Consider the following 18,334-nt stretch of genomic DNA (forward strand, 5'->3'; position numbering starts at 1 on the left):
AAAAATAGTGCTACTCAAAAGATATAAACTTATATGCCATTCAACAGTCTGAAGCAGCTGAAGAAAGTCTAAAAGAGACACTATAGGAAAAGTGTTATAGGTGCAAACACATTTCTGATGGCATTTAAACATTTCTAAACGAAGTAGTTTAAGAATGGAACCAAAGAGATTAGAAAAGTGAGTCTTTTTTAATGACTAGCTACGTTCCCATAACGACTACCAAGGACTAAAACTTATCACTACAGGAAGTATGATCAATATTTTGGGGGCAATGTAAGATCAAATGACCAGTGATTCAAATCATCTAAAATAAACATTCCGGTATTGTCCAATCACTATTTGAGGGACCATTGTCACAGGAAAACTCAAGCGTTGCAATATGAGGATGGAGAGAACTACTCTTACGAGGTTCACTCTCAAGCTGGGACAGATTTCTAAAGCCACAACTAGTGTAATAGTTTCTATAGAAATCCACGGGCGTTTTCAAAAGCGAATGTCGAAAATTTGTCTCCTTTGGTCAACATCAACTTTAGGTACGCTCTAGAGGAGATGTGACGGAGTTGATACTGTTTCAAGTGCAGAGGAATATAACCTGCCATCCACACACTCGATGTCGTTTCGCAGCGCTTAGGCTTTAATTAATTAATTAATACATATTTTTATGTATCGTCTTTATTATCATTAAGTTTGGAGACAAATCGGTTCAGGCGCTTTGCCAGCTTCAGTAAAATTTTTCGCTCGAGTAGTGTCGAGGTGTTACTCTTTTCCATTTGTTCTTAGAGGGCGGTAGTGAAAAAATGGCCGGCCATTGGTTATCGCTGACAAACATTTTACTATTCCAACATCAGTACTATCATCGCGTAAAATTTCCTACTGGGGTTTAACATGAACATACGTTATTCTATTTACATTTCTATTCAATTAGCTACATATATTAAAATAAATATATTATTGTGCTTGATGGCATTTCAAAGGCAGCCTGGAAATCGAGCATAAACGAACAAATGTTCGAATTTAAAATACACAAGCCCATGATATTTGCAGTTTTACTTATTATTTTAACTCTGGCACGCACGAAAATATACTAAAAACCGCAAGAACTCCATAAAATGCATTTCACATCAGTACAACTAAAATCAAAGGTAAATACGTCTATACATTAGCGGGCATCACTCTGCATACAAAAAATTAATAATAAGCGATACAATTTTAGATACCATCGGAATTATAATATTTATTATATTTTAAGACATACGCCCAAATATTTCGGAAATATATAAGGATTTACCGATATTAGGATGGACCGATTTGAAAATGCCTTCAAAAGCCCATTATTTTAATTCGGTTGATAAAATGTTCAAACATTTTTATGCAGACTTTTAAAGCTTGAGCTTTTCGATAACCTGAGTTAATTTTTTGAAAAAAAAAACTATTTTGAAAAACTAATTTTATTTACAAAGACTTCGATTTTTTATGGTATTTTCAAATCGGCCCATGTTGGACAACGAAATCAAGGGCGCCCACGAACCCAATGGAAGGCCAAAGTGCAGAAGGACCTGCCCGCAATTGGGATGAACAATTGCTAAATTCACAAAGGAGAGACGCGACGCAACTGGCGAAGCTTTTTAGCCTCGGCCCAAACGGACAAACGGTTTTAGTGCCAAACAAGAAGAAGAAGAAAAAGATTTTCGAATTGGTCCAGCGCACGTAAATCTTAATATTTTTCGAAAAATTTGTTTAGCGGATTTGTCTAAATTTAATAAGCTTTATAGTTCCGGTGGAAAACTCGAGACTTTTTTTTTTTGTGAGGCACCCTAATGCACATATATACATACCTAAATACATAAATATCTAAGCGTGTGCGTATAATTTTCTTGCTTCTATAGACTTAGGGAGAGAGCATGAGTGTATGCTGCACTTGTGGCCAGCCGCGGAGAAATTCAATGAATTTGCAAGATAACCACAGCAGAATGCAACCAATAGCATCAGCAACAACAACAACAATAGCAACTGTAAGCAATGCCATGTTATCTATGAAAACTAAAATTGTATGCCTTTAATGGGCGTTTATGGCTGCTGCCTGCACGCATTCCAAAGGCGTATAAAATGAAAACAAAATTTTATTAAACAAAAAAATAAATAGTAATTTAATAAACAATTTATCTTTCGACTCTTCACAGCTGCGCAATTTATTGAAGTGTATTTGAGATGCTTTTTTATTTCAATGCAAATTGCTTAAAGCCATTTAAGCCACAAAATACATGTAAAATCCACTTGAATGCATTTAAACTCGCCCTAAATTCACTCACTCACCCAACGAAATAGACAATTCATTTACATTTTGATAGCAAATAAATTTGCATTTTTGTAATGACAGTTACAAACAAAATGTTTTTACGAGAAGAAAGCTTTGACAGTTTTGCAATCATTAATTCAGCAATTAAAAAACAAAAAAATGAAAACACACAGAAAAAATAGTGGCAACAAAAAACAACGCGCCACTGCCAAGTGCCAGTTGTTGAATGGCACTGAATGGCTGACGGAATGCATTCACTCGGTAGCACCCGTAGCAGCGACAGGTAAGCAGCCAGCAGTCATACAAGTAATGATGGGGCCGTTATAGACAAGCCAATCAGTCAGTCGGGCAGTCAATCGGTTACACCCGCATTGAGTGCCAGTCAAGCGCGAATTTTCGCGAAGAGGATCGCTGCAGGTGTGTGCGCGAAGCTTTAATTGAATGTACTTATGTATGTAAATAAGTTCCAATATGTTTGGAGCGCAGCTATTGACTTGCTACTAAATGGGGGTATTTAGTGAGTCTAAAAAGGCGCTTGAGTTGCCGATGAGTTACGAGCACTCCAGTCGAAATGGAAAGGCGAAGAACTAAGTCTGCTTGGCTGCCGTAACTGATTGCTAAAGCCAAACTTTCCAGGGAAGTGTGGTAAGGGTTAGTCCTAAGCGGCGGGTAGCAGACGATAATATCCGAATGGGTCGTGGAGTCCCTTCTCTTATAAGTTTATCAAGTCAGAAGAATTCGGTCTTAGATGGCCAGCGCCCAACCAGCGGTCGAGTTGGATAGTAGTACTCAGTACTGGCCCATCCTCACTTGTTAAAGAAACTCTACCCCCTTGGGACTAAAACCATATTCAGCATGCGAGACCATTGCAGTGTAATTCTGTCAATCTAGACCAGTTACGTGTAGCAACTCAGCCAGTCAAATGGCTCTTAAAGCTTTCGGGGCTGTTACATACAACTCCAGAACCATAGCATGCGAAAGAACTACGCAACTCGCTTTTTAGTTGTAATTAATACAGGGACCAGACAACGAGTTGGCAGAAGTACTACATATTTGCAAGAGGGGGTACTTTAGCTGCCCTAAAAAGGCCTAACAATGATGTTCGCGGATACAAGACTAAAATATCTAAATATCTTGGTCTGCAAAAAGTGTTCCGCCGTCTCATCTTCTTCAGGGCTGGCAAGCGCAAATGGGGTTGTCCTGTATGCCTATCACATTCAGGTTTTTGTGCCACGTAAAGTGTCCAGTCAACAGTCTTGCAAGTTGTCTGCAGTTCATTGAAAGCAAATACCCACCACGATCCTCCGAGATTGAGGGCAACATGGGTTCCACCCACCTATCGAAGGCTCCTCTTTATTGCTGAGCGAAATATTCACCCAGTTTCTGAGGGTGGCTACGCTAGCCGAATGTGGAAGTGCTATAACTGTTTGCGGATCGAGGAATACCTGGTCTGAGCCCTCTCTGCCCAAATGGTCAGATGCTTCATTACCAGTTACTACCGAGGAACCTGACACCCAGTATAAGACAAATTCCTATGTTTTTCTACATAGTTTAGTTGAACCAGTCTGGAAGTAGTTAGAAGGCTGAGCAACGCCTTCAGTTCAGCCGGGGATCATACTGACACTCACAGGCTCATATAATTAGTTTTCCTTTAGGCAGAATATTCATTTGTAGATTAGATTACTATTCACCTGACAAACGGAGACGTTTTCCTATAAACCAAGACTGTTTAGCCTCTAAACGGACGAAGCAATGTCAAATCAAATTACATGGAAATGCCGGCGCTGACACATTTCAACTTGAGTGCGGTATTCCGATTTTGAACTTCACGTATTCTAACTCGGGAACACTCCCCCAAAATAGTCGAATCGGAAATACCATCGTTCCAGACCGATTCAGTTGAATCTGGTTCAAGGTCACCGTGTATCTTAGGTGTTAACGTCCTACTGTGTGATAAGAAACATTGATCGCTCCCTTCAGTTTACGTAAATTTTGAGTCCTTGGGCTGGTCTAATGTTTCACCAAGCAGACTGTACTTTCCTCAAGTGGTTTTCCTTATTTCTTGGTTCCTAAAGAGTATTAAGGACTAATATTTTTCGGGCCGTTTTCTCAAGTAAGTTTTAAAATTTATCTGCCCTTTAAACACAAAGTTTTATCCGAAAAAAAATGCGTTTGAAGGGCAGATAAATTTTAAATCCTATTTTAGTAAACGGCACCTAGTCCTTTGAAAAGCCTCCATATAAACTATCGTCTGTGGTGGCTGATGCCGATGAAAGACTATTAAACATTTCGAAACTAAAATTTCTCTCCACAGGCGCCCACCTGCTTTGCCGCATAGTGAGTCCTCGGGCAAAAGCATTAAATATTTTTCAAATTTGTATTAAATTCACAGATTAGAAAAGTTTAAAAAGGCATTTAATGCAAAGCCTGTTTGGACGTTCTAAAAATACAAAAAATTTAATGAAAAGCAAATAAATGCGAAGAGTAGTTGTAAGCGCGATGAGGCTTAAGTGCTGCACAAATAACGGTTGATAAAACACCTAGCGGCGTGCGAATATACGATTGGATGCAAAAAGGCAAGCAATGCAGACAATTAAAGATAACAAACAAAAACAAAAATTAATTGCATTTAACAACCGTATAAACAGTAAAACCGGGTGTTAAGCACTCCAGGGCAAAGCATCGAGGTAGAAACATATATACGACATACTTATGGATGTATAGATGTAGGTACTACATAAATATCTGCTACCAGTTGTGCATTCACCACCGCCCTGACAGCATTTTCCCGCTATTTTTCTTTTTAATAGGAATGACTGTTATTTATTTTAATTTTCGGCTACAATTACGTTGACAGTCTTTTTAATTAATTGGCTTTGGTTTAAGTACTCTCACAAAGTACGAAAAAGCTGCTGCAAATAACAAAAATCCTTTTGGGCAAGTTAATAAGGAAAGCAGACCTTTAGATTGCGAGTAAAAAATAGCTCTTTTGTACTAGGAAGAAATAGTAGGGTCGCCATTGAGCTACAAGCTTGAAACCCTGATAAACCAACACAAAGGCCGGTAGGTGGCAACCCTACTCAAAAAACTTAAAGTTTTTGTACATGCGAATGCCATGCACTTTCATTTGGTATCTTATTTTTTTATCCAACGAACGGTGAAGATCTTATAGTTATCAAACAGGTGGCAACCCTATTCAGAAAAATAATACGTTATAACACATCCAGTGGCTAAGTCTTTTCGTTTGACAGTGACGGTACAGAACTGATGCCTACGCTTATTATGATTGAATATGGTAATTTTATTAACAGGTGGCAACCCTATTAAAAAAATATTAGTGCTTTTCTAGAGGCCAATCCCTTTCATTTGACATCTTATGTTTTGAAATCTAACGAACGGTGCGGATCTAATAGTTTTTTAGACAGGTGGCAACCCTATTAAAATTCTAAGTAAAAAAATATCCTCTTCCTTCTTAAAGAAAATCTCGTCAAAATGCGTTCAATAGTTTTCGAGATTACCGCGTACAAAGAATGTCGACTCTCCTTTTTACTATGTATAGATTAAAAAAATAATAAAAATTAAATAAAAAAAAAAATATATGCAAAATTTGTTAGAATGTCGCGTCCCCATTTTTTTGCCACCACTATATAAATATACAAGAGAAAATGCTATGGTACGTCTAGCGGAAGGTAGAATAAAATTACATGTCTGAAAAATACTTGTGCGAAATTTTTCAAGGTATTGTTGCCAAACTTTTCAATAGTAGAAATTGCGTAAATAAATTAATTGCGAATTACGCCCTAACGAAATTTATTTGACAGCACTGTGACGTGAAATTATTTTCACATAAAACATTTTTAATAGAGTTGCCAACTATAAAGAACTTAGGATTATAGTAAAGAAGTATAAAATATTGAAATACTCGTGAAAAGGTTTGCCAATTGAAAATAAAATGTGCTTAAAATTTGATTAGCGACAAGTAACAAACCACCTACTTGTCAGTGTGTTTAAAATTTTTTTTACATTTATTTACTTTCTTTGTTTTAAACCCAACACTCACTAAGCCCAATATTAGCCCAGTTTCCTTACAAACAAAAAAAGCACAGCAATCTCAATTCGTTCCCTATTTTCGCTCACTTGGAATGCACACTTTTCCACCTTTCTGCCAGTAGGCCACTAAGCCACACACACACACACACACACACGCAAAGCCATACGCCCATTCCTGCTCCCTCCACCCCAACGATATGCAACAATTTATGACAGACTCACGCGAAATAAGTCTTGCTGCCACAAAAATGTGGCAAAGCAAATTGCATTTAAAACTGGCAAAGTACCTATAGCGAAAAATAAATGCAAAGGAGGTAGCAAAAAAATCAAAAAAAAATTAAATAAAAATCTGGTGCAAAAAGTGCCAGCTAAAGTTTGCAATTGCAGTAATAAAAAAATAAAAATGTGTTTGTTTGTACCTCGTTATGTTTCGCATGTGTACATATGTACGTACATATGTATGTATGTGTGTGTGTTTTTATAACTATGGCGGCAACAAAATTGCAAGTTAAAATCCAATTAGAAATTGAGATTTCTTACACCCACACAGTGACGCGAACCAAATGCGTTGAGTGTTAGGGTTTGCGTTGAATCTGCGGCAGGGACAGCGGCAGGGAGAGGCGCTAAACTAAATTGAATGGGTGTCAGAAGAGCTGTTGCACAGAGTCTGCGGATGAATGAATGAGTTAAAGCTGTAAGCACATATATATGTGTGTATTTTAGTTTTTTTGTCCGCTTGCAACGTCAACAATTAACGCCGGCGACCGCGTGGGCATTACAAGTCAACTTTGGCAGTTGACAATAACAACAAAAGCAACCAAAGGCGAAAAGCAAAAGAATTTTGGTGAACTGTGCAACGAGTTGTGTTTGCCTGAGCTACAAAATACGAGCGCACATTTTATGAAGAAAAACAAAAACAATTAAACCAAAAGCGAAAAAGCCAGAAAACGTAAAACGTAAAACGTAAAACGAAAGCAAAAACGTGGAAAAATCAAATAAAAATTAAGAAATTACAATAAAAAAGTGCTTACCGGTGTCGGCGTGTCATAAAAGTTGACAGGCACCACCACTCTTTATCCAAACGCTTGTCTGTCTGTCTGTCCGTCCGCCTGCTTTTGTTCTCCTTCTTCTTCGAGTGTGTGTGCGTGCGTGCGTGCGTGTAGGTGTCCCCGGTGCTGATTTGTTGTGGGTGTTGCAGGCAAGCGGTTCAATAATTTGCGGTTTGCTTGCCTTTTGCTGGCGACCACCGCTAGCGCCGACGAATTAGAAGGGTTACGAGTACCATTTCGAGTGTTTTAGCAACTTTTGCGTTCACAAATTTTTTTTATTGGGATTTTTCACTTATTTCTTTTAATTAATCAATTACGCGACTTTTTAATGCCACAAATGGTATTCGGTGCTGTGGCGTGATGTGTGTCAACGATGCGCACTGTTTTGCACTTGAGAATTTTTTAGGATTTTTTTTACCCTTCTAACGGGTATTTTTGCTCACAGTTTTGGGTTTTCAAATTTTAAACAACACATAAAAGGCGTATTTGCTGCACTTGAAGTTGGCTTTTTTTTTAATTTTAACCGGTTTAATTGAGAACTATTTTTAGCACTTGAAGTTTTTTTCTAAATACATAGTAAAATTTTAAACTTTTAAATTTTTTCACAAATTCCTTTACACAATTTGAAATTCGCTGAAAATTGTTTGAGATGAACATACAACTAGGAAAGCAATTGAAATAAAAAAATAAAAAATATAAAAAAATATTTCTTACAAAATACATTAAAAAAAAAACTTAAATTTAACATAAAGATCATGTTTTATGGTCAAAATAGAGTGAAAGGTCAAAATAAATTTTAAGGGGATTTACCAAGAGGGAATTAATGAAAGAAATTGAATACAAAATTAAAATGAATGCTAAATTTCAAAAAAATAAATAAATTTTCAAAAAATAAAATGAGTTTTCGAAAATTTTTGGGATATTCATTTCTGGTTATTATTATTGTCTAGTATATTTTGGTGTTAGTAAACTGAGTAAAAAATATAATCACATAACCAGGCAGGTGTTAGTACCCCAATTGTGTTATTTTGATGTGATTAAATGTTCAAAAAAAAAAACTATGTTTATTAAAATGTAAATTTTAAAGTGGCGAAACAATAAAATTGAATTACATATTTTAAAGAATTTTAGTTAAAAAAGCTGAAAATACAGATATCAAACGTGTTAAGGTAAACATGTTTTTTATAATAAATATACATATATGTAATAACATAATAAAAATACAAGAAAAGGAATTTTAAAAATTAAACTTAATTTAAAAGTCAAAAACTTATAATAAAAAAAATTAAAATTGAATTTCAAACGAGTTAAGGTAAAACTTTGTTTGTATAAAAAATAATTAAAATGCATTGAGACCCAAAATTATAGGAACTGAAAAGCTAAAATTTAAAACAGGAAATTAAAGAAAAAGACTGCAAATAATTATAAAAAATTGAATTGAAAAAATTATTAAATAAAAAGTTAAAATTACATACCTTATTTCGATAAAATTTTAGATAAAAATGTTATGACGAATTAAAAATAAAAAAATACATATTTTTCCAGCTATCAAATATTTAATGTTATTTAAACAAAAGAAGAGATATTTTGAAAATAAAAAAGAATTTAAAAATCAAAAATTTTTCATTAAGAAAGATGAAAATAATGAAAACGCATTGAAACCTAAAATCAAACCAACTAATAGGCTAAAATTTAGACGAAGAAAACTAAAAAAATTATCGAAATATGTAAAAAAATTAAATTGAAAAAATGTATAATAAAAAATTCAAATTACTTTATTTCCATAGAATTAAAGATAAAAATGTTATGGCGAATTAAAAATCATAACTATGCATATTTGTCCATCTATTAAATATTCAATGCTACATAAAATAAAGAAAGATTTAAAAAATAAAATTGAATTAAAAAATCAAGCGAAAATTCCAATATTGAAAACGAAATTTTTCCTTTTTAAGACTGCAATAAATGAAAATCCATGCATAATAAACAAAATATTTTCTTAAAATATTTCTTAAAAACTTTTTTGTACAATTAGCTAATAACATACATATATTAAACGTGTAATGCTGGAAACTCGAAGATCGAAAATATATCTCATACCAATTTTTGGCCGTTCATAAAAAGTTTCGAGGTTTTCTTGCGTTTTGATACTTTTTCTATTTGGATGTCTTAAGATGCCAAAAGTTTATTCCGTGCGAGGCAAAACAAAAACAAAATGGAAAAATTTTTTTGATTTTTTTTTTTTGCTTCATAATTTTTGGCAATATTTGTTCACATGGAAATCGCGATAAAAAGAATTTAAGTTTACTTTTAAGGTAGATCCTTTTTATTTTTGGAATTTTAATTTTTGTTAATTATTTTTCATCTTACTTCATAACCAGTATTTTAGTTTTTTAATTCTATCATAACTAAATTTTTTTTTAGTTATGACAGAATTGTGAAAATTTAAAATGTCAAAACTATTATAACTAAAAACCAAAAAAGTTTTTTAAAATTTAGCCACGCTGCATTTAAGTACACAGTAATTCAGTATAAAAATCATACAGTTTCGAATAGTTTTTATAACCTGTTTTATGTTTTTCCCACAAAATTTGTACACATTTTTTTTTTAATTTTTCAACATTTTTCACTTCACAAATCACGATGACCTGAAATCAATCACAAATATTTGTTCGCAATCGCGTTGCCACCTGTTTTACACTCAAACTCAAGTGACGTGCGATGCGCGAAACCGAAGACAATTCAATGCTGGGCTGCGCGCCGAAAGGTACGCACAGCCGACAACAATGCGACGGCGCCGCAAAAGTCGGTCGCGCGCAACAAAATACCCCAGTTTAGACACGCAAACGCAATGCGGACTGAAACGGGAAAATCGCAAAAACAACAACGGCGTCTACAAGATAAGCGTCGTGTCGTAAAGCGTTTTTCCAGCACGAAATGCACGCAGCAGTGCCCATGGATTTATTTTAATTAATTTATTAGAGAAAACGCAGGCAAAACGATCAAATATGCGGCCATAAGGCACCTGTACGTGTGTGTTAGTGCGTGCGTTGATATGTATTTGCCAGCATCCACGCCAACAGCATTGCCACGGCCACCGTTTTCGACGGGTTTTCCAGCAGCTTGAGCTTGCTTGCGTGCGTGCAGTTCCATCGCTTCACCAATTTCGATGCAATTAATTTTCTTTTGATTAATTCAAACATTTTCTCATTTCAATTTTAATAAGCGCTTTTAGCAAAACGAAGCAAAGAATTAGCACACAAAAGGGGAAAAAGGCAAGAAATAAAACACTGAAAATTGTGGAAACCAGCAAAAGATCGATTTGCCAACCGTTTTGGGCCAACACGCGCGCGCTCTCACCTCACTGCGGCTAACATGCAAGCCGTCGTTGACTACTTTCTGCTGGCTGCTTTTGCGCTATTTCTTCTTTTGCTTCTTCTGCTTCTACGATTTATTCTTCTTCGCTTTAGCTGTTTCTGTCACTGTTTCGTTTTTGATTTTTATTTATTTTTCCTTTTTGTTTTCACAGGCAAATCAACATAAAATGCAGATACTTTTTCAGATAAAATCCAATTCACCGATGAACGACATCTACTCCGCGCAACCGCATTCCCTAGCCGTTCGACAGTTACTGAGCTGCTTTGACCGTAAACTGTTGCGACGCTGAGCGTTGTAGCTTTTGGTTGGATGGTTGTTTGTTTTGTGAGTTGGTTGGTTGGCGCTCAGCGTCAGTGGCCCCCATTAAGCGGAGCCGCCAGCCAGCTAGTATAGGCGCGCTCTTTTAGCCAACAAAGCGCCCGATTCGACTCGGCCAGGCAGCCAGCTAAGCAGCCCAGTAGTTGAGTGAGCAGACAGTCATTTTGGCACTGCTTGCGCACACTTTCATCCGATTATGCTTTGTGTTTAATCTTTAGCGCGCTCTACGCCTCATACACAAGCTACATCTCTCTACTTATAGCCAGCTACACACAATCACATATAAACGGCTAGCAAGTGCCGATAAGTGGTTGGATATCTCTGCTTTTGTGTACACAATGAACTGGCTGTAAATGAGCCAGTCAGTCAGTTAATCAGTCCCACAGGCAGTCAGATGCCCCCCGACCAGCCAGCCAGCAATCTATTACATCCATCAAACACTCAGCAATCAGTCAGCCATTCAGCGCGATTTCGTGTTTTCCGTTTCGCAGTTAATTATCTTTCTGCTTCGCGTTCACGTTCTGGCCATTTTAAGTATATAATTTCGTTTTTTTGTTTTTGCTGTGCTTTATTGTTACAGTTTTTCCATGTAGTTAGTACAATTTTTCACGCTGTAGAGATGGTGAGGAGTAACGAAACGTAGGGTTGCTTGTTTCTGCTGCGACGTTGTGTGATCGAACACCAGTTAGCAAAGCTTTTCGCTTCTCTTTACGCGCTCAGCAGCTCATCGGGAGTTGGCTCAGAGATGAAGTGAAGCCTTGCTTCGTGCTCTCTAATATAAAGTTTTAACTCTCCATTCTGGGTTTAAACGGTTTCAATAAAATATCTCGTTATACGCTGGCTAATGCGCTGGAAAGCTTTTTGCTGGCAACAGTTTTTCATTCGCTTCTCACGTACTCTCGTTTTGTAGTCTACATAATCGAAAACTCCACAAAGCAAAGTTTCGAATTTTGACTGTTTTCAAGTTATCGTTCTAAACTCATTCTCATTGTTCATTTCAGTTTATTCTAACTCTCTTCTGCCACTTCCGCCGAACATCTCTTCGATGATCAATCTCTTTGCAACTTTTTTTTTTCTCTTTTATTCTTCAAAGGCCTCCACTTCACTAGTTTGGCTTAACAAGTGTGCTACTAAGTCAACGGCTTGGCAGATTAATTTAGGTAATGCTGGAAATGTATTGATAGAAGTCCGCAAAAAACACCCGGCATAAAGATGATCGCCAAACCGTTATCAGATCGATCTCGTTCCTCATAAAAATGAGGAAGAAAGATCGATTAGCATTCGCGAAGAGAAAAAGCTTGAAAGGACCCCGGCAGATCTCAAGGCGAGCAGCGCAATTGCCTTCGCATACCCAAGAAATAACTCGATCTAATGAAGCACATTGAATTGATTTGAGAGTTGGAGATTCTAGGCAACACCTAAGGCGATTGGCCGGCCAGTTCTAAATTGTGCTGCATCTGTGCAACGCAGTTTACGATGCTTCAGACCTTTCAGAACAACGTACTTGGGATTGACACGTAATCAAAATGTCGGCTGATCATCATTTATAGCGGGACGCATTACATTATGCTTGGCAGACAGTTCTGTTGAGATGCTAGCAATGGATAATTTTTTGAGCCGAGCCTCCTCCCAAGCACGTCAGAAGACATCTCGTCGACAGCCAATCAACAACTTCATCAGCTATTGCCCCATGAATGCTGCCCTCGGAGACCAACCATCGCACATTGTTCTGGATATTGTGATGGAGTAATAGTTCATAGTAAGAAGAGCTGTCCTGTACGATACGGGCAGTCATCGACATAGTAGTCGCGTTGGAGTCGCTCGACAACATAGGGCCACTGTAAAGACAGCGAGAATTCACGCTAAGGCGCACCACAGTCCGATGTCTATTTGGAATCTCCCAAATGCAAACTACATATCTTATAATAATAACTGTTTCTACTATAGGGACAGGTTCTAAGCAGCATAAGTAATTTAAGATCAATATCAACTGCCCCTTAAGCTCATTCGTGACACGAGAAAGAAGGTAGTCATGCAATTATGGGCAAAGGGAGGAAGGCCTTGGTTTTAGTCTTTGCTTTTTTGACTGATTATTTTCTAATTTGGACTTAATCTGAACCGGATGTAGATCAAATACATTCCCAAGTGACCAACAAGAGTTTTTTTCGACTCGACGAAATGGAGAAGACATACGAAAAAGAGCTAAGCGAATGGTGTCAAACAAAAGGAGACTAAGGGAACTTAAACATACGCTATTCTTCCACAAAGACAACCTATAAATTTAAAAATTGAATAAATAAAAATAAATTAATTAAATGATACAAATAGTTAGTTAAGACATCATTCCAAACGGAAAATATACAAAAACTTAATTCCAAAAAATTTTTTTATTTAGGGTTGCCATCTACTAGCCGCAAAAAAAAATGTATCCTTAAAATCGTTAAAAACATTTACCTGCATATAAAGCAATGCTTCCATAAAAGTAGTTTACGACATGTAAATCTATTAAGATTTTTTAACAGAGTTGCCAACTTAAAACAAAAACATGGTAAAAGGCGGTTGGCAACAAATTTGTTTTAAATTTGTTACACTATTCATAATTTTTTCTAACATTCGAGTGCAATTATTTTTACAGTGGGAGCGAAAGCACGAATTTTAATTAAAAAAACCGGATATTTTTTTAATTTTTTTTCTTAAGCATAGTTAACCACTTGTGTTTTATTCAACAAAACCTCACCTGCAAAATGGTAAAATAAAAAATCTGAAATATTTTCCTTACTTATCCTCTCAGCACTCAAAACGATTTCCGGCGCTGCCAAAATGCACACACGTGAAAATAATCTACACGTCCTACTCGCTTATTTTGTTTTTGTTGCTATTTTTTTTTTGCGCACTGCTCATTATGCACTCGCGGCGCATAGCCTGAGGCTTATTTAAAAATGTGTTGCCAAAATGCAATGACCAGGTAGCCGAAATGCAGGCAAACCGCAAAAGCAGCGAGCAAACGGTGCAGCGGCAAATGGGAACGGAAACGGAAACGGAAGCGGAAGCGCGTACTAAGCGAGAATGGCTACGAAAATGACTTTGATGCGGCAGGTAAGTGAATGCAACGTAGCACGCTTGGGAGGCGGCTGGAGTTGCGCGAGGAGAATAAACGCTAAATGCGCATTCATTTGCCAAACTTGTCTAAGCCGCTAATGCCTAAGCGCACCTGCACACAAGCGCACACCTGCAACCAAGCGCACACATAAATATTTATTAGAATTTGCGGCAGCTGAACAAAGTTAAATGCCTACTAAAGCGCTTTGTGTGAATTGCGATTGCGAAATTTGTGATTTTATCGCTTGGATTATGCAAGCTTTGGATTAGTTGCAGTTTCGGTTGGAGCAGTGGTTGAGGAGAGGTGAGGTGGGGGGAAAATGGTGTTGCGGCTGCTGCTTAACTGATTGCCGATTGATGGCGTTGCTAATTGCTGGCATTTTGCCGGTAAACGAGTCACTCACACACATACATACATAAGTACATACAAATATACGCAATAATGCACAACGGAAAGCACAGGCGTTTGAACGTTTAATTCAGAAAAAAAAGAAGTCAAAAATTGTTGCTCAAAGCAAACGTAGTGCCAGTGGCCAGTGCCATAAGTGGTTGTGGCATTCCACTTGATCAAAAATTTTTCGCTCGATTGCTAATTGTGGCCATTAATGGCAATAAGGATTAAAAAGAAAATAAACTGTTGCATTCAACGTCAGCTTATGAGATGAAAGAAGATTAGTAAATTTTAGGCAACGGCTGCTCAACAGAGTACAACTGACAGACTTTCTGGGCTGACATTGGGCCTGAAAGATGATTTAAGTTATAATCTGATGGATAGCAGGGACAAAAGTTTTCTGTTCGATTTGCCCCAGTGCAAAGTCGAATGTCCTTTCGGCCTTAATTAGGGCGCTTTTAGATAGCTCCCCTGAAAGAAGGAAGTTGGTCTGCTCTGGTTGCTCTACAAAGTGTTTTAAAGTTTTTTTTTCCTTTATAAGCTACTCTAATTTTTTTGGTGAATTGTATGCTTCTGTGTTAGTGACATGTACCTCATTTTTAGATAAACAGTCTATCTGTTTATGACTCCCATTGCATTTAGGCTAGCGAGTAAATCACAGAAAAGTTTCAAGATAAAATTTAATTTAAATTTAAAAAGTGGCCATAAATATTGGATTTCCGAACAGTACATATATTTTTGGCATTAATAAACTGTGTATAAATTTTGACTTTAGAAAAACTGCAAATAAAAGTTGCATAATAATAATTGCAGCTGGACGTAAATGTTTAGCTATTCGAAAGCTGGACATAAAAGTTGGACATTAAGTTTTGATTATTTAAAAATGGTATATATATATATAAATTTTTGGTAATTTAAAAATGGTACATAGAAACGGGACATAAAAACTGGACATAAATTCCTAACTACTTAAGAACTTTCTATTAGCTTTTGAACATAAGAAAAGTGGGTATTAAATTTTGAGTATTTTAAAACGCCAGAAATATATAAATTTTAGTTAATTTTAAAATTACACATAAAAATATAACATAAAGTTTTGACCATTTGAGAACTGTAAATAAATTTTTGATCAACTAATAACTCGACATCCACCGTTAGCCATTCGAAAACTAGACATAAAAGTTGGGCATCGAGTTTTGATCATTTAGAAACGGACATATCAATTTTTAGTAATTTGAAAACCGGACATAAAAATTGAACATACATTTACGACCATTTGAGAACTGTACATACATTTTTAATTAATAATAAATCGACCCAAAGTTTAAACCATTCCAAAACTGGATATAAAAGCTGGAGATTTTTTTGATCATTTGGAAATGGTTAAAATGTGGATTTTTTGGTTATTAAAAAATTTGACATTCAAATTGGACATTAATTTTTTACCATTTAAAGACTCTACATAAATTTTTGATCAATTAAAAACAGTAGTTTAATAAGAAAACTGAACATAAAGTTTGGATATTAAATTTGTATCTTTGAAAACGATAGATATATAAATTTTTGGTTATTTAAAAACTGGACATAAAAATGGGACATCAATTTTTGGCTGTTTGAATTCTGTATATTAATTTTTGATCAATTAAAAGCTGGAAATAAATTTTTAGGCATTTGAAGAGTGGAAAAAGGTTTGACATTCAATTTTGTTCATTGACAGCGCTAGATATATACATATAGTATAAATTTTAAATAATTCAAAAACTAGACATTGAATACTAACTTTTGGGCTTTAAAATGAAAGCATAAATTTTTGCTCATTGAAAAATGTAACAGAAATTCTTGATTAAAAATTGGAAACTGGATATAAAAATGTAACTAACATTTTTGATTATAAAAAAATGGGACATAAAATTTGACATTTCATTTTGCCATTTACGAATTATATACAAGCTTTTAGTCAATTAAGAATTAGACATCCTTTTTAAGCAATTTGAATTCAGAATTCTACCGCGGGCGCCATGGGTCCCGTAACCTATCACTAAGAATAATTCACATATCTCAAATTAATTTTCAATAGTAAAATAAATAATGAAAGATCAGACACCTTCCATTATTTTTTTTTTGCTTTTCTGCTCGTTTTGATCCCAATAAAATACAAAAAGTGCTTATTTCAAAAAAAAAAAACAAAATGTAAGGCAGTTTTTCTGAATTTGGTTTCTGGTTTTATCGGGAGTGTCGGAAAAGCATTTCAGTCCCGTCTCCCCCACAAAATTTTTAAATACCTTTTCGATATCACCCGCCCCGGCTATTTTAAAATCAGTACCGTGGGTCCCACGAGTCCCGATTACCCGCGCCCATCTCTGATGTACACATAAATTGTGCATACATTTTTGACCAGTTAAGAATTGTAAATAAAAAGCTTTAAACAAATGGCCTTTAGAAATTCCCAAAATACGCTAACTACTTTAATTAATTAATTAATGAATATGTATGTAGTATATTAGCATTTTTTTCACTTACCCAATCTGGTGTCATTCTTTTTGCGTACACGCAAGCAAATTGTGCACGATTTTATGCACTGAAAGAGAAATTATTAGCAAAAATTAAACCAAAATCATTAATAACTTTCCATCAAATCATTAACACAACTCACCTCATAGATGTGACGTATAATTTCCGCATACGAGATATTCTCCAAGGTCAGACCGTTGACCTCGAGTATCTCATCGCCCACTTCCAGATTATCGCGATCGGGCGGTGAGCCGTACAGCTTAATTTTGCCCTCAACATTTTTCACCAAAATAATTACGTAGCCCGATAGCTCGACAACTTGTTGCTGCAACGAAAAGGAAGCGAGAGAGTGGAGAAAAGATTAGTATTTAGATACAGATGCGACAAAGTGTGGGTGGGAGTATTTAGTTAAACAAATTTTATTAGTAATTCAAAGATTTCTAAAGCAGGCAAGTAATTTGCTGTCAGCCTTCTTCTCTGTGAGTTCGTGTATGTATTTGTGGAGTTGTTTGTGTTTGCTGGCATTTTAAGGTAGACAACAGGTCGTATACGCAACCAAAGCATTGCTTGGCAAATACGAATTTACGGTTACATCTGCCTGCCTGCCTGGCTGGCTGTTCAAATTGCAGCTAAGGCCGTCTTTTAGGCGTTCGTAATTAAACCATAAACTACTTAATGGGCATGTGTGCGGCAACAACAACTAGCATAAATCTGTGTTTAGACGTAAGGCATGGAGGTACATACATATGTATGTATGCATGTATGTGCCTGTGCTTATGTGTGGGCACATGTTGGTGCGTCTCTAATAAACTTTGCCGAAAATTAATCTTATTTACATTACATACATATAACCGCAATTAAACGCCCATGCGCCAACCCGCACGACAGCAAACGCACACACATACATATACATATGTATACAGCATTTAAGTATGTATGTATATGAACATAGTATTCGTGGTCGTACACGTGCCTCTGCTAAGTTTATAGCTCTCTACACCAACTATTCGCCCGCCTCGCCTGCTGTAAGGCTTTGTTGTGCTGCTGGTCTGAGTTGCCTGACAGCTCGAATTTATGGTAAAAATTAACAGTTTTCTTAATTACAACAAATTACTGTCATATCCTTTGTCATTGTGCCGTTTACTTTTGCCACTTCAAAAACATTAAACAGCGCTGACAGCAAATGGGGAAAGTGAAAGCAACCGAGTCCGGAAAACCGACAAGCAGCCAGCCAGAGAAGCA

At 36.2% G+C, this 18,334-nt stretch overlaps 1 protein-coding gene across 1 annotated transcript in view; it reads right to left on the minus strand.

Annotated features, from left to right (window-relative positions):
- The window catches only part of LOC108365585 (uncharacterized), a gene marked incomplete at its 5' end in the record, with an annotated part of 87,198 nt that overhangs the window by 56,993 nt on the left and 11,871 nt on the right, over positions 1 to 18,334 (minus strand). Inside the window, 2 exons of the mRNA XM_017619643.1 lie at positions 17,102 to 17,159; positions 17,235 to 17,441. Coding sequence (XP_017475132.1) covers positions 17,102 to 17,159; positions 17,235 to 17,441 — 265 coding nt within the window. The remainder of the gene's footprint in view (positions 1 to 17,101; positions 17,160 to 17,234; positions 17,442 to 18,334) is intronic.

The sequence above is a fragment of the Rhagoletis zephyria genome, unplaced genomic scaffold (genome assembly GCF_001687245.7).
Source record: "Rhagoletis zephyria isolate East Lansing unplaced genomic scaffold, Rhagoletis_zephyria_1.1 Rzeph_scaffold_01917, whole genome shotgun sequence".
NCBI lineage: Eukaryota > Metazoa > Arthropoda > Insecta > Diptera > Tephritidae > Rhagoletis > Rhagoletis zephyria.